General features: G+C 36.8%; 3 protein-coding genes and 1 long non-coding RNA gene across 8 annotated transcripts; 2 read left to right on the top strand and 2 right to left on the bottom strand.

Moving 5' to 3' along the window:
- Nucleotides 1-206: 206 nt before the first annotated feature.
- On the bottom strand, nt 207-2948 carry LOC127496717 (protein S100-A2-like). The gene is made up of 3 exons (XM_051864429.1): nt 2829-2948; nt 1400-1531; nt 207-985 (listed from the first exon to the last, which is right to left on the bottom strand). The coding sequence occupies exons 1-3, from the start codon at nt 2904-2906 to the stop codon at nt 812-814; spliced, it is 384 nt and encodes a 127-aa protein (XP_051720389.1). The 5' UTR covers nt 2907-2948; the 3' UTR covers nt 207-811.
- Nucleotides 2838-11190, top strand: LOC127496719 (uncharacterized). The gene is made up of 8 exons (XR_007925359.1): nt 2838-3000; nt 3124-3226; nt 4931-5045; nt 5180-5262; nt 5984-6096; nt 8148-8249; nt 10173-10342; nt 10525-11190. It is a non-coding gene; the product is annotated as an uncharacterized LOC127496719 (long non-coding RNA).
- dcst2 (DC-STAMP domain containing 2) lies at nt 3656-13740 on the bottom strand. 2 transcript variants are annotated; one of them, XM_051864418.1, is made up of 16 exons: nt 13529-13686; nt 13135-13415; nt 12225-12395; nt 11518-11619; nt 11209-11403; nt 10554-10619; nt 10184-10397; nt 9061-9218; nt 8391-8555; nt 8063-8230; nt 5970-6070; nt 5565-5695; nt 5125-5252; nt 4929-5016; nt 3918-4013; nt 3656-3815 (listed from the first exon to the last, which is right to left on the bottom strand). In XM_051864418.1, exons 2-16 carry the CDS (start codon nt 13412-13414, stop codon nt 3737-3739), a joined length of 2142 nt encoding a protein of 713 aa, XP_051720378.1. In that variant the 5' UTR covers nt 13415; nt 13529-13686; the 3' UTR covers nt 3656-3736. The 2 variants fall into 2 exon arrangements, with proteins under 2 accessions (XP_051720378.1, XP_051720377.1); XM_051864417.1 differs by having other exon boundaries at nt 13135-13740.
- Nucleotides 12233-23563, top strand: dcst1 (DC-STAMP domain containing 1). Of its 4 annotated transcripts, none has more exons than XM_051864422.1 (17): nt 12233-12358; nt 13756-13831; nt 13919-14044; nt 14427-14501; nt 14682-14810; nt 14952-15091; nt 15166-15337; nt 15431-15574; nt 15653-15774; nt 16283-16362; nt 16563-16662; nt 16735-16830; nt 17250-17376; nt 17520-17636; nt 20223-20365; nt 21819-21929; nt 22607-23563. In XM_051864422.1, exons 2-17 carry the CDS (start codon nt 13789-13791, stop codon nt 22844-22846), a joined length of 1965 nt encoding a protein of 654 aa, XP_051720382.1. In that variant the 5' UTR covers nt 12233-12358; nt 13756-13788; the 3' UTR covers nt 22847-23563. The 4 variants fall into 4 exon arrangements, 3 of the variants coding, with proteins under 3 accessions (XP_051720382.1, XP_051720379.1, XP_051720380.1); XM_051864419.1 differs by having other exon boundaries at nt 16208-16362; nt 22607-23562; XM_051864420.1 differs by lacking the exon at nt 12233-12358 and adding an exon at nt 13283-13430 and having other exon boundaries at nt 16208-16362; nt 22607-23562.
- The last annotated feature ends 366 nt before the right edge of the window (nt 23564-23929 follow it).

The raw sequence follows: 23929 nt of genomic DNA on the forward strand, positions 1-23929 counted from the left end.
GGTTTATCAAGATTTTTTTAATTAGTTATCATAAGTTTAGGATAATCATTAAGTTTCACCTCAATGACTTTTTAATATATTTTCGATCTATTAAAGTATTGAGACAGAACAGGAGGGTTAAATAGTAAGTAGATCAATAAAGACCATTCATCAAACTCAAGAGTATTTTCATTACACCTACACTTTATAGATCATTCAGACAGAGAAACCTTCAGTAAGCATTTAATAGCATCATCACAGATAATCACATTGTGTTACCATAAAGCCAAATACAGTACAGAATATGTGTCACATCTCTTGTTTTACCTCTACAATATACTTTACTCACATTATATCTTTTCCAATTTATATCAGTCAGCACAGACATGTGGCCCACGTTATTTCAAATATGATCACAGTTGTCACTTCAAACACATAACAAATATTTTCCAATATTTTATATGTAAAAAGAAATTAAAATGATTGGGCAGGTTAAAAATGTCACAATAATACAAAAACCTGCAGCACCAGAGCAAATGAGGAAATAAAATAGCAACTAGATCTTACGTTATCTGGCCAGGCAGGTGTGGCTCAGGTTACACTGATGTTAGAGATTACTTGAGGTCTGTGTTGTAAGGGCTTGTGGGATATTTATTCAGAAAGCTCCATAAAAACACTTAAATTATGATAAGACCTCAGCTCATATACCAAAGACCAGCAGAGTGACGTACAGTATTACAGAAAGTGATGGGAGTAACAAGTGAATGATTTTCTCAGGGCTGTGGTGGACACCTACGTAATGTTGATAGGACTTGTTTGCTTAGGGCTGGTCTCACATCAGACTACATTTCACACATTTCACCTGCTTCTCTTTGCTCTGCAGTCCAAACTGAGCATTGGCCAGAGATTCGACCAATTTCCAAAAATCTGCAAACATGATGCCCTTCCCCTCTTCCACGCTCATGTCTGTCAGGAGTTTGTTGAGTCCTTCCTGGTCCCCTGCTGTCTGGAATAAAATAGAGAGTGTGGGAAACTTATCAAAAGTTAATATGTTTATTGTGTATTTAGGTAACCAAATGCTTTCAATAGTATGAGTAAACATATATTGGCTTTATAATGCATATAAATGTCTGACCTTAAAGTTTCACGTATAGTGAGTCCAAGTTTGTATTTTGAAAAATAAAAAATAAACCTTAAAATATCTGAATTCAACTCTAAATTTCTTTCAGGAAAATATATTGGTGCATTTTGGCTCATATTTATTTACAGTCTAATTTTGGTCTGCCCTATTACAAAATAGTATCAAGTAGGTGTTATGGAAATGTGGCTTTTGGTTATGTAGTATGAATGATATTAGTTATTTTCAGAGACTGAAATGTACTGAAGTGGTGCGATGATTGGATTGTGGATCCTGACTTACCTTCACCATGGTGGGCAGCTCTTTGGAGAGCATGCTCTGAAACTCCTGGGCTGTGAGCGTGTTGGCATTAGTTGAAGATGCGGAGTGGAAGTTTACCACCAGGGTGTTGATGGCCAATTCTAGATCTGTGTACTACAGAAAGGGAGATGTTTTAGACTCAAGCGCAGCTAAAAAGTGTCTCCAGAGCCAGAAAGAAGTACCACCTTTTGAAGGTGATTTGCGTTTTACCACCCTTCAGGCCTAAGCACTTCAAACCATTTGAAAAACACATTTGTTTACGACACAAAGTGATTAAACCCATTGTAATCATATGTTCCAGATTTTCAGTACACTGCTACTTGATTTTATGAGGTATCAGAGTTTATGATTTTCAGGTTATGATTTTCAAAGTGGCTGAAAAGGTAGGGTAGGCAATTTTTTTAATAAACACTTTTTGTTATATTGGTTGAAAGTGTCTTCATATCCTGATAGCAATCAATAATAGAAGTGGTCTAAATATTAAACATGTACACATATCTTCCGTGTGGAAGTCTCAGGACCAAAACAAAAGTCCGCAATTAAACGTATAGTTGGTTGATTTTTTTTTTTTTTTTTTTTGATGTAACATATTATCACATAACGGCAAGGCTTTGTTGCATTCCTCAATAAATCTTCCGTTTATCATTAGTAATCCGATTGTTTGCTGTTGAACAGGAGCTGTAGAGACCTGTTACTACCTCTACTCGCACAGTACATTCCACACGGTTTAGCACATAGATGTGTATGATTAGATTTAACCATCAACCTTTCCCAGGTGAGAATGTGCTGGTTTCTGTTTTCATTTGCACTAACTCAATATTACAGATTTTTATACTATGGTAAACTTTTAAATGTCGAGTTAGCTGACAGCTTCGTCTTGTTGTATTGTGTTAGTTTAGCAAAATCATCTGCTGAATGAAATATATTGCAGATTGTTTGATATTCATACACGCGTCTAACTACGGTTGTAGAGGAATCTATGTTAACACATCTATGGTTCAGCATGACTGACGTCTACTTACTCACTGGGCGTTGGCCACAAAAAAAGAGACATAAAACAAACCACATTAAAAGTAAAATCAGTTATTCTAGTACTAGACCATCATCACAATATTCATATAGTACTAATATTGTTAAAAACAATGCAGGCCTAAATGTATTTGAACGGCAGTGATAATTAGTCCACATTGAACAAATTATAAATGAAAGTATATAAATCATTTTTTTTTTAAAATCTAATTTAATTCAGTTAGACGGATAGAAAAGTACGTTTTAATTAATTTCCTCCATTAAATATCGAAGGGAACTTATGACGAAAAAGTAGCCTTGGTGAAATAGCTACAGGTGGATCATGTAAGTAAACATATCGAAAACATAAACTATTTAAAAACAACAAAAAATAAAAGCGTACCTGTGGCTCCATTGGGCTCGTTTCATGTCCCGCTTGTGTGGAAACTAGAGCAGGTGAAGTGAAGTGACGGTATTTCATCACCTGACCAGAGCTACCTCGCGCCTCTGACCCGCCCACCCTTCACGCGCAGACGGATAATGTCCACGCTTTTATTTTATTGGGTGTTTATATGGTAATATGTCCTTTACGGAATGTGTGTTAATTTTCGATACAGACTGAGACTGTGTTGTATTTTTCAGTTTTATGTAGGCTAAATAAGATTGAAATGGCTTGAGTAGGCCTATTTGTTTTACAGTTAAGAGACTTCGGCTCATAGCTACTCCACATTCCTTCGACAACCATGTAAGCAATGTAACCAGACCAACCGCATTGTGGCAGATGTGATAAGATTACATGAGGTAATATTTGTAAAATATTTGTGGTTTCATCACGTATACCCAAGTTACAGTTTGGTCAAGGTGAAAATTTAAGTTAAATTGAATAAAAACACAGTAACACTTTACAATAAGGTTCATTTGTTAACATTAGTTAATGTATTAACTAACATGAACTAACAATGAGCAATACATTTGTTACTGTATTTGTTAATCTTTGTTGACGTTAGTTAATGAAAATACAGCTGTTCATATTGTTCATGTTCACAGTGCATTAACTACTGTTAACAAATACAGATCTTGATTTTAATAATGTATTAATAAATGTTGAAAATAACATTAACAAAGATTAATAAATGCTGTACAAGTGCAGTTCATTATAAGTTCATGTTAACCAATGTTAACTAATGAACCTTATTGTAAAGTGTTACAAAAAACACATACAGCACCTGGTTTAACATAACACATTTATTCAACACCACAGAAAATAGTGCTCTGCACATCTAAATTTGCTAAAGCTTAGAAGCTTTGGCCTCAAACACTGTTATTGGCAACCATATTTTGATGGCTAGATTGTCCGTTGAGCCATACAGAATGATCCTGATTGGAAATACTGAAATAGACATACATAAAAAAGTTACCACGGCTAATTTGCCCCCTGCATCAGTATAACTCAAAAATGTGACAATACTGCTCAATTACTCTGCACACATACCTGATCATTACTTGCTTCATCTCTATGCCCTGGCCAGTCTGCTGTGATGTTACAGCGGCCTCCCAAAAACCAGCTTGCTCCTCGTCGCTGGAGTCTCTAAAACTCACAAGCCTATATTTATAGAACTTACTTGTCCATTTTTAAAATGGCAAAAATAAAAGCTACTTTGAACAATGATTTTATTTGTTTAAATATTCCAGGTTAAAGGGTTAGTTCACCCAAAAATGAAATGTCTGTCATTAATTACTCACCCTCATGTCGTTCCACACCCGTAAGACCTTCGTTCATCTTCGAAACACAAATTAAGATATTTTGATGAAATCCGAGAGGTTTTTTTATACTCCATTGAAAGCAACGAAATTAGTATATTCAATGTACTAAAGACTAAAGACGTTAAAACTGACGACGTGACTACAGTGGAACTTTTTGTTGCAGCTTCCTGGTTCTGCATCCGAACGGCGGCTCAGTATTGGCCGACGCCTCTTCACATGAGCAGCACGAAGCATGCGTGTGATGCTGATGCAGAAGCCGGCCAATAATGAGCCGGCGTTCGGACGCAAACACGGAAACGCAGCCCTGCGCCAACTGCTTAACAGACTGACTGGGAATAGAAAAAAATCGTTGAATAATGTTGTTATTTTTGTTTTGTTTTTGCGCAAAAAAGTGTTCTCGTCGATTCGTAATATTAAGGTTGAACCACTGTAGTCATGTCGACGGTTTTAATGATGTCTTTAGTACCTTTCTAGACAATGAATGTATTAATTTCATTGCTTTCAATGGAGGATAAAAAAACCTCTCGGATTTCAACAAAATATCTTAATTTGTGTTCCGAAGATGAACGAAGGTCTTACGGGTGTGGAACAACATGAGGGTGAGTAATAAATGACAGAAATTTCATTTTTGGGTGAATTATATATTATATATTATCTCCTCCCTCAATTTGTGAGAAACACAGAAACACATTGCGCTATCATATCAAGGTGTCTATCATTGTTCTGTCATGTGACATACAGCTCTTGCTCCTCCTGGAATGTGAGCGGTCCCATGCAGATAGCACACAGGTTCCCCATCAGTCTGAAGCACAGTGAGCAGTAACGGCCTGTGAAAGGAAATAAATTTGCCCAGCGGGTTGGTCTAACAGTCTATTTCTTTTTGACAGTTAAATATGATCTTAAATCAATAATTTCTCTAAAGTGAGAAACCCAACCTGTGCAGCGAGGGGTAGGGCAGATATGCACTTCATCATGACCTCTCTTCTCCAGCACTTTCCCACAGGCCATGCATGATTCTTTATCGATATCCAGGAGCCTGGCTATGATAACACCCCCTGGCAGGCTGTAATAAGGTGAGGAGTGTGTATTTATTTAATTTTTCACCATGACTATATTTAATTGTCATTTATAACCATTTCTGGAGAAGAAATTGAAATCTTCACTGAGGAAGTACTTTAAAACATTAACCTTCAGATAATACCTAATAGATAACTACCATTCAAAAGCTTATGGTCTGTAAGGTTTGTCATTTTTTCAATATTATGTGTCCTTTCTGAAAAAAAGGACTAATTTCTTTAAAAAAAATATAACTGACCCCTTAGTAATAATTTATCTAGTGAATGTGTTAGTGATTTGTATAGCAGTTTATACTCACTTTTTGGCCAATGTTTGTATAATGCCACCCTGTTTCTGGTCCACCTTGTTTCTTTGTACTGCCCTCAGTAGGGCTTTTCCTAATGACCCACGCTGAGTGAGAATATGCCTGTGGAGGTACTGGATCCTCTTCTGCAACATCCACACATTTAGTATAAACTAAGTTTCTCTTACTATAACAATAATTAATGTCTAGAATAAATTCATAAAAGCAAACTGAAAATAAAATAGTCCAATTATTGTCCTTTTACAAGCCACATCTGCACACAAGTACTGTGTTTCTCATGCATGAGATAAAAAGCAGTTTTAGAGCATTAGTAGGGCTTAGTAAATATTTAACAAATACTTTATATCTGTGAATAGGAAAGGTCATTTTGATGGTAATTGTGCTAGGAAACTTTCTTACTTTCTCTCTTTCAGGATGGTACCTGGCACACACAAACCTCTGTAAACGTTTGACGTAGCCACCAGCAATCACAATAAACAGCGTGAAGCCATAAAGAAGACCTTTGTTTGGAGGGAAGACAAGACAGGTATAACCAAATAAAATTTAAATGTTTGCATTGTAAGAAATGTTTTAAAGAAATGTTATTTGTCTAATGCCATATATAGATGCTTGAATGCTATTTGCTTGGAAAGTACTTGCAATACCTCAAATGATCTTGATGTAGAGTATAAGCAACTGTACTTCCTTTGTTTATGATGTAGAACAGGATAAAATGAGCAAAAAAAGTAAGTGAATTTGCAAACTTGAAGTGTGCAACCGACCACAAAGGTTAACGAGAGGCCACATGGGGGTGAATAGAAGGTGATAAAACCACAGGCAGAGATAAGACTGACAAAGACTACAGTGAAAAAGGGGAAGTGTACGAGAAAACAACAGCGTAGGCGACAGAGAAAGGACATCTGTCATATTAGACGTGAGGTACAGAGACTGATACGCTACTCCTACAAAAGGAAGACTGGATCATAGATGATATAGAGGAGTTGATGAATGAAATGGAATTGTAATTCCACAATAAAACTTAAAGGTGCAGTAGGTAATCTGGGAAATGCTAACGTTAGCCTGCTAGCATTGATCCTACCCTCCCTGCAAATTGCCGTCCAAAGCCACGCCTCCTGTAAAACACATGAATTGCGCACACACACACACACACACACACAGCTGCTCTCGGCAAAGCGTCACAAGAGACGACGTTTAAACTACCTTGTGTCTCAAAGCACATAACATTACAATAATAATGAACATAAACAACTTAGAAAGCTTGTACGTGATTGCTGCAGATTCGTTTCGGTGTTGATAATGTTGACATGGATATGCATCATTCTGAGTCTGACTGAACAGCTCCGGTTAGAACGTCACAGGTTGCCATCTCTTAATTACTGCTGTTTGTTTGCGGTGCTCCATGACTATGTATCTGTCTGCATAGCATTAAAATGCGCTAATGAGGTATGGGTAACAGGGTGTGCGAGGGTATGTAAAAACATTTCATTCGGACTGAATATAATAATTGGATGAACATTTGCGGTCCTACTTCTTCCGCAGATGATATATATTTATAAAAATATATTTAGACCATTTAATATAGTGATTGCTATCAGGATATGAGGAGACTTTCAACCAATTTAACAAAAAATGTTTCTGTAGAGAATCACCTATTGCACCTTTAAAATCAGCTAAGCAAAAAGCTCTATAATCAAGCTCTAAACCAGGGATTCTTAACTCTGGCCCTTGTCCACTTTCCTGCAGATTTTTGCATCTGCTGTTCCAGTGTTGACCACAAGGAGTCACTCTAAAACAATAGACTACAACATGTACATAATTTGTACAATTAAGAGTTGTCCAAACTCGGTCCTGAAGGGCCACTGTCCTGCAGAGTTTAGCTCCAACTTGCCTCAACACACCTGCCTGAAAGTTTCTAGTATGCCTAATAAGACCTTGATTAGATGGTTCAGGTGTGTTTAATTAGGGTTGGAGCTAAACCAGAGATTGTATATTATAGGGAGATGAGAGGGCCTGTATCTCTTACCATTGGAGAAAGCGTAACGGCTAACTTAATCACGTGCGGCACCTCTCAGCCTATCGTGTAATGGCAATGACATCAGTCGCAACATTCCCTAGTCTGCCTTCTCTTAAAAAAAAAAAAAATACATTTTTATCAAGCTAAAATCTAAATATAGTTCCCAAAGAAAGTACTGTTTAGTGTAAAACATGCTGAAGATTAGCAAACAGGCTGTCGATTAATTAAATGATGAGCTATTTCCCCACAAAAGCTGTTTAATCAGCATAGTGAAGCCTCTCATCCATTGACATCCATTCAAAAAACAGCCTCTGGTCTCCTTCCCTGCGTACCGCCAGAGGCGGAGCGTTAGCATTAGCCGTTACACTTTTTTGGCTAAAGGTTGCAGGCTTGCCTTCCAGTGGCTTTGACTAAACTTTGCAGAACAGTGGCCCTCCAGGAGCAGGATTGGACACCCCTGGTCTAATTGTACTTGTACCAATGAGCAGGTATCTCATGTAGTCTGGCTCCAAAGGATTCATGAGACATTTCTTGCTAAGCACAGTGATGTTTCCTTTCTGCAGGATGTCAAATGAGGCTGCAATGTCCCTAAAGATATCTGAGGCGTAACCAGATCCATTCACTTGTACTGCAACCACTACAGGAGCTGGAGGTGAACAAAAATGGTGATTAAAATAATAAAATACTGAAAATATATAGCAGAATATGCTAGAATGCTATATATATATATATATAGTTTGCAGGGGCATATTAGTGAAATTCAACAAAAACATTCATTGAAACCATGCTGTTTTCATCTTGTATACCTTGGGTCACGATTTCACCTTGGGCCTGGTGGTGTACCAGCTCAAATACCCAGAACACCATGAAGTCAACAGCTATCAGTATGACTGTCATGACCATATACCTGAGCAAAGACAACATCTGACCTGCCATAGCCCGTCTCTCTCTCGCAGTCAGATACAGAGAGCCTGAGGAGGACATGAGAGGCCGAGTCATTGTTAGAGTCAGTCTAGGTCTTAGCCAAATGTATGTATTTATGTGGAACTGATAAAGTTTAATTGTACAGTTTAATGTCTTTGGGAGTATCACTGGGTGCTGTTGTTGTTGTTCTTCACATAACAGACATGCAACACATTTTTGTGTCCTAGAGCAGTTTACTTTACTACAGCAGTTTGACCTTTTGACATGTCCTGTCTATCTGAATGTGAAACATTCCCTGTTTTCTGGTACTTGTTGATGACCTTTCCCTTGTGAACCTTTACTCATCTGTACTGGTTAACCTCTCCCCTCTCAGCTCAGGGTCCTCCTCCACATTTTTGAACTCCTCAGCCTCTTTCAGCTCTATTTCACTTATCTAAATGTCTATGAACATTCTTTTCTTTCTTCCTTCCTTTCCTCTTGGCCCTACACCCTACACAATCTATCTGCTAAAGGACACACACGCACAAGTTATTTAAATAAGTATACACTCACAGGGCCTGATGTAGGTGAGAGTTTCTCTGTGGCTCAGGGGAAGTACTGCTGCTTTGCCCTGTCTGGAGCACTTCCTGTCCAGCTCAATAAACTGGTCAGTTATGTAGATGTTCTCAAATTCATCATTATGAAGGTAACGATTTTTGTATAGAACGGCCCTGTACACAAACGCATAAAAAGACAACTGAGCATTATACAAATACTAATGGATATACTTTTCCAAATTTTTGATGTCAAGGACCACAAAATATGATGGTCCCATTGCGAGGAACCCTCTGAGCATGATACTAATAAATACAACAATACAATGTCAAATTTGGTAAATGTTAACATAATCATAACATACATAACATAATCGTTAACATACATAATCCTTTTTATAATTTATTATAAATTGTATTGCATTATATTTAGGTATTTAATAACATAGACAACAATAATTATTTTTATATAAATATGAACAAAAATGAATTATTGATATTTATAATCATAATAATATAGTTATTATTATCAATGTACTATTAGTATTAATATGTATATTTTTTAAAGTTATAGTGCTGTCAAATCGATTAATCCCAATTAATCACATCTAACATAAAAGTTTGTTTACATATAAATATATATAAGTGTGTGTATGTGTACATATATGTATATATATACACAGACACACATATATAAATATAATATATAATATACACACATATTATGTAAACAAACATTTGTTAGATGCGATTAATCGCGATTTGACAGCACTAATAATAAGTTATTATATATATAGTTATAAGTATTCATAATGTATCAAACTATTGTGATAGTTATTATTATTAATAAGAATAAAGAACTATTAGTATTTATAATAATAACAATAACAATTATTATTGTTGATATTATTATTATTCACTTTTTCTAAACAGAAGGCAACAACTCATGGCTTAAAAATTCTTATTCTCTTAAAGTTTTTAGGACTGCAAACTTAACAGCTGTATTCAGTTCTGACTAAACAAAATGTAATCAAACAGATTTTGTTGATAAATTAATTCCATGACAGTACTGACATGGTTAATATATCTAAATGTGTGTGATTATTGACTATGGCAAGTTGCGTTTAACAGGAAGTACATACTGGAGATACATGAAGAGAAGCAGGAAGAAACCCATGTATGCAAGTAGGACCTTGAGCTCCTGGAGGAGGCCCAGCTGTTCAGACACTTCCTCCATGATCTCCTGAGCAGCGTCCTGCATGGACTGACTGTTGTTCAGAAGCAGGTCAAAGTTGATGGAGGTAGAAATGTTGAATTTAAATTCTTTTTTAATTCGATCGAATGCCGCAATGGTTGCTAGAGGTAACAACAACAAAAATGGCAATAACTAAATAAAAAAGCTTCTTTTAGAACTGAAGATTTGAGAGTTTTTGAAGAATGACTCCATGCATGCCAGTAAATCACTCAGTACTGTTCATTGTAGGTGAATCTCAGAAGATGAGTTTTACTTACGAAAAGCCAAAGCAGTCTTCATGTGGTCAGCAATATATGATGGTAAGATGCAGAACAGCTGTCCCACTGTGGGAAACGTCCATAAAAAAGGCATTAATTAAAAACATTTGTGAAAATAGCTTCTTCTAAAAATCCTTTTAGTGATGATATGCAGTTTTTCAAGTTATTTCAAGTTATTGACAAAAGCATTGCACTAAACACCAGAACTGCTCCATGAGGCTGTATAGCTTTCATTTTAGTGCTGATTTAGCACTGTTGCTAGAGGTTATGTTTGGATTTGCAGTCAGATTTGTGATTTGCAGATTTGCAGTCAGCCTGTTGAGTAATGTTAGAGATGCATACACATGGGAACACCACTACCCCTCTTCATACTGTAACATTTAGGGTACTTAAACGTGACAAACTGCTCCCACAAGAACACTTATTGAAAATAAACTGTATATATTGAGCATGTGAGAATAAACAGTACTTAGGAGCCTCTGTCGCAGGAACCGTTTGTCTCAGTTTCTGCATTGGCAGAATAGATCAAATATACTAAAATATAATGAAACCAAATCACTGTGACGCAGAAAATAATGCACCGTGGCTATATGGCTTCCTGTAAAGAGTGTAATGACAGGGCTTTCAAGGGACTAATCATATGCCAGAGACGCACCGCGTGCGAGCCCGCATAGAGGCTGAAATCCATCTAGGAGGTGGCAGAGGAACGAGAACACAGAGAGCAGCTCCATGCAGTTCTCACGGCTTTCATCAAACAGCCTAGTGCACTTTTGATACGGCAGACCCAGCTTGTCATTACACACATCACCAATATCTGCCAAGAAGTGCAGTACGTTTCTTAGAATACGAGCTGAAAAGAAAATAGAGAGACAGAGAGACTTAAGCTCAAACCTCAGTAAACAAATGAAAGATCATAGGCCCAGATGATGGCGTTACCGGATGTTTGGTCTATTGATTCACTCACCAACATGCCGCACAGATTCCGTCAGAGCTCTGATGAGGTTTTGTGCTCGGCCTGCCATTGAGTAAGCATTCCTCGCCATTTCCTTAATCTTACTCAGAGCCGCTAAACAAAGCCGTTTTCATAATATCAAAACAAAATAAAAATAAAACATACAACTGTATTTTTCAAGTAAACCAGAAGACTTTGGTTATATTTATATCTGTGTTTGTTCATCTAAATATTTTATATGTATTTAATATATTTAAGAAAATATTTACTAAAATGTCATATATTTACATAGATAGATAGGGCTAGTTGTAGACATATTTTAAGATATTTTTTCCAACATATTAAATAAATATATTATTATTATATTGTATTATATAAGTCTTCTATCAAACAACACATTTTTTCTTCTGCAAAACACAGGATATTTTGAAGAACTGATTTTGTCCACACAGTGAATATACAGTAAGTGGGGTGCCTGACAACACTGGACCACATTGACTTTCATTGTATGGACAAAAAAAAAAAAAACTTAGATATTGAGACATCTGTGTTTCACAGAAAAAAGGTGAGGGTGATTAAATGACAGAATTTTCACTTGTGGACTAAGTGATTATGGTATGAATTTCTAAATAATATCACTATTTTGTTTTGAGCAAATGTTGGTGTTTTTTGTTGTGCATTGTTGATATAACTGACATGATGATCTCAGATGGACTCACGTAGCAGTGGGTTGGCGGCACGCTGAAGGAGTTGTTGGGTCTGATTCATGGCAAGTTCTGTACCACAGATCACACTGTCTGCGGCCCGTTCAACATTCTCCATCGTGTTGCTGACAGGGCCATGGATAACCAAGGTACAGATGAGGAAAAGAAGGAAATTTTTACCCCTGACTTAAAGACAAAAAAAAGTGTAGAGGAAGGAGTAATTACAATAGGCAATACAATAGGGAAAACTGAGAAGTGATAATACAGATGATTGACAGTAGTTTTAAAGTTAATTCTAAGAGGATGGAGGAGACTAGTGCTGCATCCAAAATTGAATACTTCCCTAGTACGCGAAAAACCACACCAACAGAGTAGTATATCCGAACACAGTATTTGAAAAACAGTAGGTGAAAACCACACTAGCATATATTCAGACAAAGGGTGACTTTACTATAAATTTGTGTTGTCAAATTTGTGTATTTCATAATTGTCTATATTTTACATGTTAATTTCATGTTTTGATATTTTTGTACATTACCTATTAAATTTTTACTGTTGTGATTCATATATATATATATATATATATATATATACATATTAATATTTAAATTCTGCTGAGAAGATTGTGCTAGGCTGTTGAATGGCAGGTTCATGTGATAACATGATACTCAGTTCAAAACGTCAAGTGTGTGTTCAAGTAACTGTAGGCCTAACCTTTTCCCCATGGACAGAAACAGTGGAAATATTCATTCTTCTCCTCCATATTTTCTTCTTTTTTTTCTTTTTAAACCCAAGGCTATGTGTCTAAAAAATCAACCCGGTCTCCCCTATATCTGCGCCTCTACGCTTGCTAATGTTCATTTACATGTTCACATGTGCCAACACTGAATACGTTAATGAAACAGATTGAAATGTGTTTAGTTACTGGAGCACAGCATCGGGATCATCAGCATGACGTTGGTGCGCACGCGGTCGGAGAGACCCGTTCCAAACCCCGCACCAGCGGCGAGGATGCCGGTAGTGATGACGCAGAACCAGAGGTTGTGGTTCTGGATGAACAGCGCTGTCATGCCGTAAACTGATGCGACGAACAGACCCAGAGTAAACCCAGCAAGACTGCGCTTCACCTGACGCACCGCCGAGCTACGGCGCAAACGCGATATTTTCCTACCGAGAGACTTTAAAAAAGGTTTCTTTGGAGTCATCCTGAAGAGAAAGGAAGTAAAAAGAAAGCAATTTATTAGATGTTTAGCGATAAAAAAGAGAAAGATGAATTAAGATTAACCCCACAACATCGCTGCCTTTAGACTTAGGCCTACCTGTCCACAGTAGAGCTTGCTGTAATGACGGCTCTTCAATGGAAAATACACTCAAAAGTTTAACTTTTATACATGTTGACAGGTATAGGGTGGTCTAGGACCCATCCAAATACCCATACTAGTACATTATCCTGTCAAAAATGTTAAGATGGCTGTTTTTACACTAAATCCATGAGGGCTCATTCTAACTGACTCGTTGCATCTTTTAAAACTGCTTTCTTTCGCAGTGATATTGTGTAGTAGTGAAGAAGAAACCATCAATGGAGTGTGTCAGGGAAACCAGATGTAAAACACCCCACTCAAGTGTGTTTATCTTAAATTTTTTAGATAACGATTTAAATTTATTATAGTAGCTGTCCAGCATATAGATAACATTTTGTGAATTTGCAGCTTTGGAGCAGGTGTGTAAGCGTATTCTGCCACCTGGAGTTCATAGGTTCCTGTTCGGCCCGCTGTCAGAGTTTCCTGTGGTCAGACGTCTCACGGGCGCTGTGTTTGGAGCTTTGAGTGGTGTGGGTAAGTAACTCTGCAAAACCTGATGTACGATACCATTCAAAGGTTTGGGGTGTTTACGAATGTCTCTTATGCTTACCAAGGCTGCATTTATTTAATCAAAAATACAGTAAAATACTAAAATAGGCTGTTTCCTATTTCCTGTTTAAAAATGTGATTATTTGATGGACAGTTCAAAAGAACAGTATTTATTTGAAATTGAAATCTTTTGTAACATTATAAATGTCCTTACTCTTACTTTTGATTAATTTAATGCATCCTTGCTGAATTTAATCTCTTAAGAAGTCTTTCTGACCCCAAACTATTGAGTGGTAGTGTATAAATGATTATTTCATGAATTATATAACTAACATGTGATTCTAATCTTGTCTTAACCTGTTTTAAGGGTTGTTTTTCGGACTCATGCACAATATTGCCATGACACCAGTACAACGTGTTGTTGTTGGATGTGTGTTTGTAGGTAAGTACGCTGCAGAAAGTAAACATTTGACCCTTAAAATGGTGTCATCTAATATAATCAGTTTTATTCAGTCATATACATTTTTTTTATAATATTCTGCTTTGGGTGGCATGCTTTTTTTTTTTTTTTTTTAACTTACAGGTATCTTTGCATTATGTGCTGTATGGTGTGTTTGTGCAGGTCTGTGTAGTCTTGGAGGCATGTTTTCCTCATTGTTCCGCTGCTCTGTCCTCCTGATGTTTCCTAGTATGATTGGATCTCAAGGTCGGACATTCCTGATGGTTTTTGTGCTTCATGGACTTTACCAAGGTAAAACTCCTAGGGACATATACACAGGAATATTAGACTGACAATAACAGTACAAAGCACAGATCGCAAACATAGACACTTATGAGCTTTCTTTAGTTTTTTTTTTTTTTTTCCCCTTATCAACTGTGCTCCTTCCATCAGGCCCCATTGCAAACATCCAGCATAATGTGCAGGATGTGGCCTCCTCCATGGGCTGTAACATAGACCTGCAGATCACACACAGCAAGGTGATGTGGAGAATGCTGACCGAGCCTTACGTGCAAGTAGTGCAGGAGATAGTGGTGAGTCCTGACACTGAGTGTCAATATACAATTTGGAATTTGGAAATCTGTCCCACAAACTTCTTTCTTCTCAGAATGACAGTGAGGAATTTCAAAAAGAGTCTCAAAATGTGAGCAAAAAGTTCCAGAAGATTCGGGATGAGGTGATGGGTCGATACGGATATGACTCTCTTGGTAAGGAGTCCGTCCATACGGCCAACAGCACTCAGGAGGAATATGTAACGAAAACGAGAGCACGCTGCGACTGTGAGTGTAAATGACAAGAAAACAAGCTTTTATCCACTGTCTTTGATTGAGGTTTTAAGCTTAGCTTTGTCTAAATGATTTTGTGTGTAACAGATGTGGTGCAGCAGGGAATTAGCCGATGTCAGGATTGGTTCAGCAATAAGTGGGAAGAGTGTATGAATACCATTCAAGCCCCTCTTATAAACAACTTCCTCTGCATACCTATGCAGTTCCACTTTCTGTGTGATATCATGAGAGGTAAGATTTGCATGTTGCATCTTATATTAACATTAAGCAATCAGGATCCCAGGTATATTGAGTTTTTTTTTCTCTCAGTGATGACAACATGGTGCACAGAGAAGATCCCTGTTGAGGGAAACTTTGGTCAGACCTTCGACAAACTAAATGACTCCATCAACAGGCTTGCAGAACACTTCACCACCAATGTAGTGCTTAAGGTACAGAAAACCCTCTGAATTTTAATACAGAACGATACGTTTCGGAGAGACTGGCAATAGCAAGCTAGCTTTGAAAGCATAGGATCCCACCCTCCCTTCAGTACGCTCTCCAGCCACACCTCCAAAACACATGAACGCGCACAGCCAGAGCATAGTCTGCAAAGCATCTTCTGAGACGGCATTAAATTACCTCATGTCTCAAAGCGCATAACATTACAATAATAATGAACATAAAGAACTTACAGAGCTCTGACTTGTACCACCTGACTGCTGCAGATTCAGTTTGGCATTGACAGTGGTACCATAGGAACATCTCGGGTTGCCATCTCGTACTTACGGTTACGTCATGGCATGAACACAGCATAAGCTCATTGTTTAGGTTCAGGAGGAACTGCTGTTTTAAAAACATTTCTTCTCATGATTTGTCTTTAAGAATTTGGAGCAGCAGTCAGTGTTTGGAGTGAACGTCCTCCAGAATTTCTCTAAGGAGCTGAGCCGTGTGTTTCAGGAGAAAACAGTAATCGCTGAGAAGATAGCTGGGGTGATTAACTTCCTTCTCTCATTCACCTTCATCACGGTGTTCACCTCGTGAGTTCTCACTCCTTCCTTTACCACTGTTGTGCTATATGTGACCTTATTACCCCGTTACCAATATTTTTTAACTGTCAAAAGTATAAACAAAAGTTTCCAATGATTTCACTGACCAACATAATTTTATATATATATATATATATATATATATATATATATATATACACACAGGTTAATTTTTTTCATTTTGTTTGCAGAGCATTTGGATATGTTCGTCTATTTTGCAGAGACATTCACTTTGACAATGTCTACATAACTACTTACTTCAGACAGATTGATGCACGCAGAAGTAGAGCTGTAAGTTAAAATCTTAAACATACACTTACACATTCATATCTGTGTTTGCATTAATATGAGCTTCTGTTTTAGGGGAAGAGGCATTTGCTGCCACTGAAGAAAGTAGAGCAAGAGAGTTTGATCAACCCATGGAGCTTATCTATCCACCCAAGCGAGCTCATGCCTGTGGTACTTCTTTAGGGCTGTATGCTATTATGGTCCCTGTGTTCAGCATTTAATTCATGTTCTGATGGTCAGGTTGTGTATTTAAAATGGAGCAGAGTTAAAGGTGAAGTGTGTCATTTCTGTTCTTCTAATGGCACCAAACAGAATGGCTAATGTGATGTTTTCAAACAGGCTTTTCAAACACTCAAACAGATAGTTCCGCCCAAACTCATGCCATTGTCTGACTCAGCACTGCTGTGTTGAGATGGTGAGGACCCTTAAAGAAACAGAGCAATGTTTTTGTGGTGGCACAGAGCCAAAGTGTTGGTACTTTTCAGGGAAATAATGGCTTACTGATAGTTGTCTTTGCAAACAGGAAAGCATTTGTATATTATATTGAGTTGATGTTGATTTTTAGTTCTGAAACAATGTCTCTCGTGCAGATTGTGGGCTTCCTGCAAGTTGCATCTCTGGCTCTGTTTGTGTGTGTTCTGCTGGCTGTTGATGGAATCCTGTACAACATCTTTGACCTCATCCGAAGACACACTTTCACCACATACTCAGTTACTAGTGAGCACAAATACAGACTTGTATATGCATGAGTAGGGTTTTCCTTCAAGATTAAAGGCATTAACACGTGCCTCTACACTACTTGTGCATTAATTTGATGTAAATAGTATATTTATTTTCTCTTTTTATCTCTGCATCTGAAGGTGTTCATCATGCAGACATTGTAATCGGTGGAGATTCCATGTTAGCCAGACTTCTGCGGAAAACCATTGGTGCCTTTAACACCTCCTCCAATCTTGACGTGCAATCAAGTAACTTGCGTAAGTTATCTACTATTTGAGTGTCGATATTCTCACTGCAAGTGAGAAATTTACATGACAATTTTTTGGAAAAAAGCGATTACCATAATTCGGGGCAAACTCAGAGCAAGCTAAGAATAACTGTGCAGGCACAAAAGCCCAGTGCAGATGAAAGAGAAAAAAATCTAGAAGAAAATAATCTCAATACACCACAGTTTGGAATAACTATACTTCTATTATGTTATTGGATCATGGCCTAGATATCAATATAATATTGTATTACCAAGTCCGTGATCTCTCAAGATCACTCAAGGTCTCTGTTTGTTGTAGCAGCACCATGTACCACAGTTCTCTCAAACTGATCTCAGCTAATGTGGGTTTTAATTAATAAACTGTCTGCTCATTTCATTAGAAGAAAAATCAATTCAATGAATTTTCTATTCTTTTGGTTTTCTTTCAAAATACAATTTCAAAAATATCTAGTTTCATCTTAGTGTCCTGAAAACATAAGTGGCAGAGAAATGCACTAGCATTAGTATTAGAGAGATTGTGAACGTACTTGTGAGTGGCTCAGTGATTCAGTGACGTCTTTGGTCTGGCCATCTATTTAATCTGATCAGAGTTAAACTCGAAGCTCTGATTGTGTCTGTCTCATCCAGATAGGTCTAAACTGATCTAGACCGGTCGCCACACGGCAGTACACATGCAGACAGCTGATGAGAGGACTATTTATACACTAGCATGACAGCATGCATGCCAGACAACATACTGTAGATACATCAGTTAGATGGCAGCCATTGTATTCTATTTACTTACTATGTGACCTTATCCAGTAATAGGTTATTTGTGTCTATATACGTTCAAAAGTTTGGGGTCAGTAAGATTTTTTTTTTTTTTTTGGTAAGAAATTAATTCCTTTATTCAGAAAGAATGCATTCAATTGATCAAAAGTGACAGTAAAAGACATTTATGGGTCAATGACGTGATGGGTCATTTTTTTGTCCAGTGGTCTTAATAATAATAATAAAAAACAAAGATAGGGCATCCAAAGTATGTAAGGTACTACAACTAGATCTCTTTTATTGAATCCAAAGGTTTTAATTATATTTTGCTACATATAAAGGTATTTTAAAGATTTTTGAAGTGTCAAAAGGTCATTCGGTTTAACCGTCCAAAGGCCAATGCAGCCATTTCATTTGTGATTAAAATATCTTAAAATGTAATAAATATATATATTTTTTTTATTCTGGCATGATTTTATAACATCATATATCAACATAGTGCAAAATGGTATTAAAATTTATTTGTAGAAGTCGTTGCTTTGTTATGAGAATGAATGTCCAGAAAAATTAATTTCATTGATGTCATTCAGATTAACCAATATAAAGGGACCATTTTGGATGCGATCAATATCATGTGACAGGATGGGACATCATTCAGAAGCCTGCAAAGGACCACATGGTTATGAAGCAAAAGTAACTAACTCTCTTTTAACTATTTGAAAAATTTATGTTTTCACTTGTTCATACACGTCCCGAAACATCAGGTCATTTGGTGCAACCGCTATAAAACATGGAAAATGTAATATTTTAAAAACTTGTAGGCTACTAAATATAAAATGTTTGATTGTCCTTTTGCTAGCTAGCTAGCTAGATATCAGCCTAGCTAGATATCAGCTAGCTAGCTAGATATCATTGTTTGAAAATATCGTCATTTGGAATAACCAAAACTGTCATTCGGTAAAACCAAAATTTTGATTAAACCGAATTACTTTTTTGGTGACAAATTTTGTCCATCTTGTGAAAAATTGTGAAAGCATTGTTAATTGATTATAAAAACCACATCATGTCATTGTTAACACTTAATAAAACTTAAAAATTAATTATGTCTCCATTATGTTTTTTTTTTTTTACACTTTTAAAAACCTTATTCGTCAATGACCCTTATAATGTTTTAAATGATTATTATATTTCAAATACTGTAAATGCTGTTCTTTTGAACTTTCTGTTCCTGAAAAAAGGATCACTGTTTCCTCAAAAATATTAAGCAGCACAACTGTTTTCAACATGATCATAATAGGAAATATTCCAAATCCGCATATTAGAATGATTTCTGAAGGATCATGTGATACCAAAGACTGGAGTAATGCCTGCCATAAATTCAGTTTTGCCATCACAGGAATAAATTACATTTTTAAAAATATTGAAATAAATAACCATTATTTTAAATTGTAATAATATTTCACAATGTTGCTGTTTTTACTGTATTTTTGATCAAATATATGCCTGTATTAGAGACTTCATTCAAAAACATTAAAAAATCCACAAAGTTTTGAACTGTAATGTACAAGCTTGAATGTCTTAATGTAAAGAGTTTATTCAAAATATTTTATTCTTGAAAACAGTATACTGTATAATTTTAAGATTAAATTTTAAAAAATCCTGAAATTATAGAATGTTTACTGTTTAAAACTTCAGGAAGTGATTGTCATCGAGATATTTACTAGTTACATACTGAATTCCAGTCAGTCTTCTTTCTTACATCTATTCCTGCATCCACACTTTGCCTAATTTTTGTTCTTTTATGTGTATGTTTATGTGTGTATAGATTGTTTGCCCCAGCCACATGCTCTGAGCCAATCAAACTACTTGTGGATCTTCACCCCCCTTTTACTGATGTGCCTCATGTGCTGCCTGCAGGTATACACCAATCGTCTACGCAGGGTCATCACTGCCTTCTACTTTCCAAAGGTAACACCACCTGCCCTAATGAGCCCAGGTAACATATTTCCACTGACAAACTCCTGTCCCATTCTGTTCTGCAACCCTACAGTGACCAGTACCCTATGAATGACTAATTTTGTTTGTTTGGATCGAGAGACAGAAGCTAGTACTCCTTGCAGTGTGTTTATGATTAACAATATTGGTCAGTCATAAACATCAGAAGCTCCTTATGCTTTCTTTGGCTAAGGAGCTTAAGAGTCACTGTTCTGCATGTGCTGCTGCTTTCTAATGCTGATCACGTTTAATGTTGCTTAACCCGACAGATGTAGGAATAATAGCTGTTGGTAATGTAATATATGTGTGGCAAGTATCAAGCTAATGCTCTGTTGATGATGCTTTCAAATTTTTACAGCATAAGATTTTGTGTGATAAATGTTCATTTTTTTAATAGTATAACCTTTTTACTAACAAAAAGGATTTAATTTCTTTAATTAAAGGAAATTTTATAAAAGTATCCAGAATCAGTTCTGGTAGGAGGTTTCTGAGCCATGTTTTTCCTTTAATGGTTCTTATCACTGCATTTCTTCATAAAAAAAATTAATAGGCACCTTTATAGTCAATGCATTTCACAAAGAATTCTCTCAGCAGGAGAGAATTTATTATTGCGCAGGCTGTTGTTTTGTCATTGTACACTTGGCACAGGAAGGCTTAAACAAATGCTAAAGGTCTCTCCTAGCATAATTGACACAAACAAAAAGCACAATAACAGGCAAAATTACTTCCTCTGATGTCATTTTTGTTTACCGCCAGTTCTCCAATTAAAATAAACTTTGCATTTTGATTTTAAATGAAATAAGGTCCAGATTGCAAAAAAAAAAAAAAAAGACAAATTCAGATCTCTCTCATGTTTTAAAGCAATTAGTGTAGTATTATAACATTTCTAACAAAATAATAGAAACTTTGATGACTTGAATAATGCATCTTTGGGTTCTAGGCTCAGTTCTGCACTGTTTCTGCAGAACATGTGCGACTAGTCCATGGAGTGAAGTAAAACCCTTAGGCAACTTAATCGGTTTGGTCACGATTGTAACCGATATCCTGATTTAGCAAGTTCAAAGAGCCTGAGACACAGCATGCAGTGTAAAGGAAGGATACTTTCTCACACATACTGAGTGAAATATGTGTTCTCTAGTGTGTGTGTGGGTAAAGCGCTAATAAGATAAGAGGGTTTTAAAGTAATAGCATTAGATTTGCAGTATTTTGTGGGCCTGTGTCGGCATGAGGAGGATTACAGGCCCCCTGTGAACCCTGATTCAGCTAGTGCCACAAGTATTACCTCATTCTTGAAGAGGTGAATACTGCTAGGGTTTTTTTATTCCTATAATCCTGCAGGAGAACACTGTAGTGTTTTTATTCCTATAATCTGAAATCTAAACCATTTCTCTGGACGAAACCCATCTGATCCGTCCTGCTTTTTCAGAGAGAAAAGAAACGGATCCTCTTCCTCTACAACCTACAGATCCAGAAACGAATCTCCTTCATCAACAGACAACGTCACCTGCTGAGAAATCAAAAACAGACATTTATAACGGTGTGTATGATACATCGGCATAGGACCCTACGGAATATTTTCAGTTTACAACTTGTTTAGCTTTTTCATGGGTCATACATTCAGTAAAATCTGAGAAAAAGCGTGAGTCCAAGGGTGCATCTGAAATCACATATTTCCAAAAAACAGTATGTGAACAGAGTAATATGTCCAAGTTCACAATATTCATAAAACAGTAGACAAAATGTTGCCGGATGACCTACTATTTTCAGCGAGATTCTATCCAATAAAGCCACAGGAGAGGATTTGTGTGTGGCAGTGAAGCCACGCAACTGACATGACAAGGACAACATGACAAATGTAGTATGTCCAGATTACATTCATACTATAAAGGAAATATTTTTTCTAAAGGTTGCAAATTAATTACTACTAAGAAGAAGTACCTACTCAGAGAGTATGCAATTTCAGACGCACCACAATTTGAAAACTTGGTTAGATTCATTTGGAAGTACTTCCCCTCTTATAAAAACTATTTTGTGGGAGATTAGTTGTCTGACAAGCAAATTAGAACAATCACACCATTCTTCAATAGCCGCACCTTTCCATCTGTAGATGGCCTTTCTTAGGGTTACATGCCAAAATAGTTAATACTTCTGATTAATGACTGCCAAAATATATATTTATGATCTCATCTTTGAACTGTCCCTCTCCTCTGCCAGGTGCTGTCGGTTCTGTTGGCCCTTCTGAAGCGTGTGGGCTGTAGGTTGCACTGGTGCTGGGTGTGTAATAGGTTTGTGAGGCAGAACCAGGCTGTGGAGTGCAGTTCTGTAGGCTGCACAGTGATCTATTGTCAGCAGTGCTGGACAGACCTGGACAACATCTGCTACGCCTGCTTGCCTCATAAGCAGTGTGGACCTCAAGATAACAGCTCTGATTCTGATGTGTACTATGGCTGCTGATGAACTTCACTCCACCTTCAAAGTTCAGCTACTAACATGTAAAGTTTTCTTAGTCCCAAACTGCATTAATGGCTGAAACAAAAACAAAAAAAATCAACACGTGTCTTCTCTGGACAATTAAAGTGGCTTTGCTAAAGTGTAAACAACTGGAATTGGTTAAATCACATTTATTTTACCCAGAAATGACTTTCATGGTGTCCCCTGCGTCTGAAACTACATTGGCTACTTCCTTTACTATATAGAATATAAAAAGCATTAAGCGTGACGAGTATAAACGAATCCTATTCATCAAATGGTAGGCTATGTGAGAAATACCCGGATGATAATTCTACCAAGATTTTTTGCACTTTTTTTTTTTTTTTTACACGAATATACTTCTTTAAACGGTAGTGAAGTAAGCTCTTTATCAAATATACTCAGACAGTATGTCATGTCAGACACAGCTGTCAACTTGTTAAATGATTATTTGTCAGTAATTTTCGTAATTTTTTTTTTTTGCGCAGTGGACTTTTTGGCGGAGCAAAAGGCCTAACGTCATCTTGAAGTACGTTAATCTTTTAATTAATCTTAAAGTTTGAATAAATTTTGTTTTTTGTTTTTTAGTTTTGACTAAATATAGTGGGGTTCACCGATAGGTCTTAAAGGGTTAGTTCACCCAAAAAATGAAAATAATGTCATTTATTACTCACCCTCATGCCGTTCCACACCCGTAAGACCTTTGTTAATCTTCGGAACACAAATTAAGATATTTTTGTTTAAATCCGATGGCTCAGTGAGGCCTCCATATTTAAATCAGTTCATGTGACTACAGTGGTTCAATATTAATATTATAAAGCGACGAGAATAATTTTGGTGCGCCAAAAAAAACAACGACTTATTTAGTGATGGCCGATTTCAAAACACTGCTTCAGGGAGCTTCGGAGCATAATGAATCAACTGTCGAATCATGATTCGGATCGCGTGTCAAACCACCAAACTGCTGAAATCACGTGACTTTGGCGATCCGAACCGCTGATTCAACATGCTGATTCATAATGCTCCGAAGCTTCCTGAAGCAGTGTTATGAAATCGGCCATCACTATA

This window comes from Ctenopharyngodon idella, chromosome 16 (genome assembly GCF_019924925.1).
Source record: "Ctenopharyngodon idella isolate HZGC_01 chromosome 16, HZGC01, whole genome shotgun sequence".
NCBI classification, from domain to species: Eukaryota; Metazoa; Chordata; class Actinopteri; order Cypriniformes; family Xenocyprididae; genus Ctenopharyngodon; species Ctenopharyngodon idella.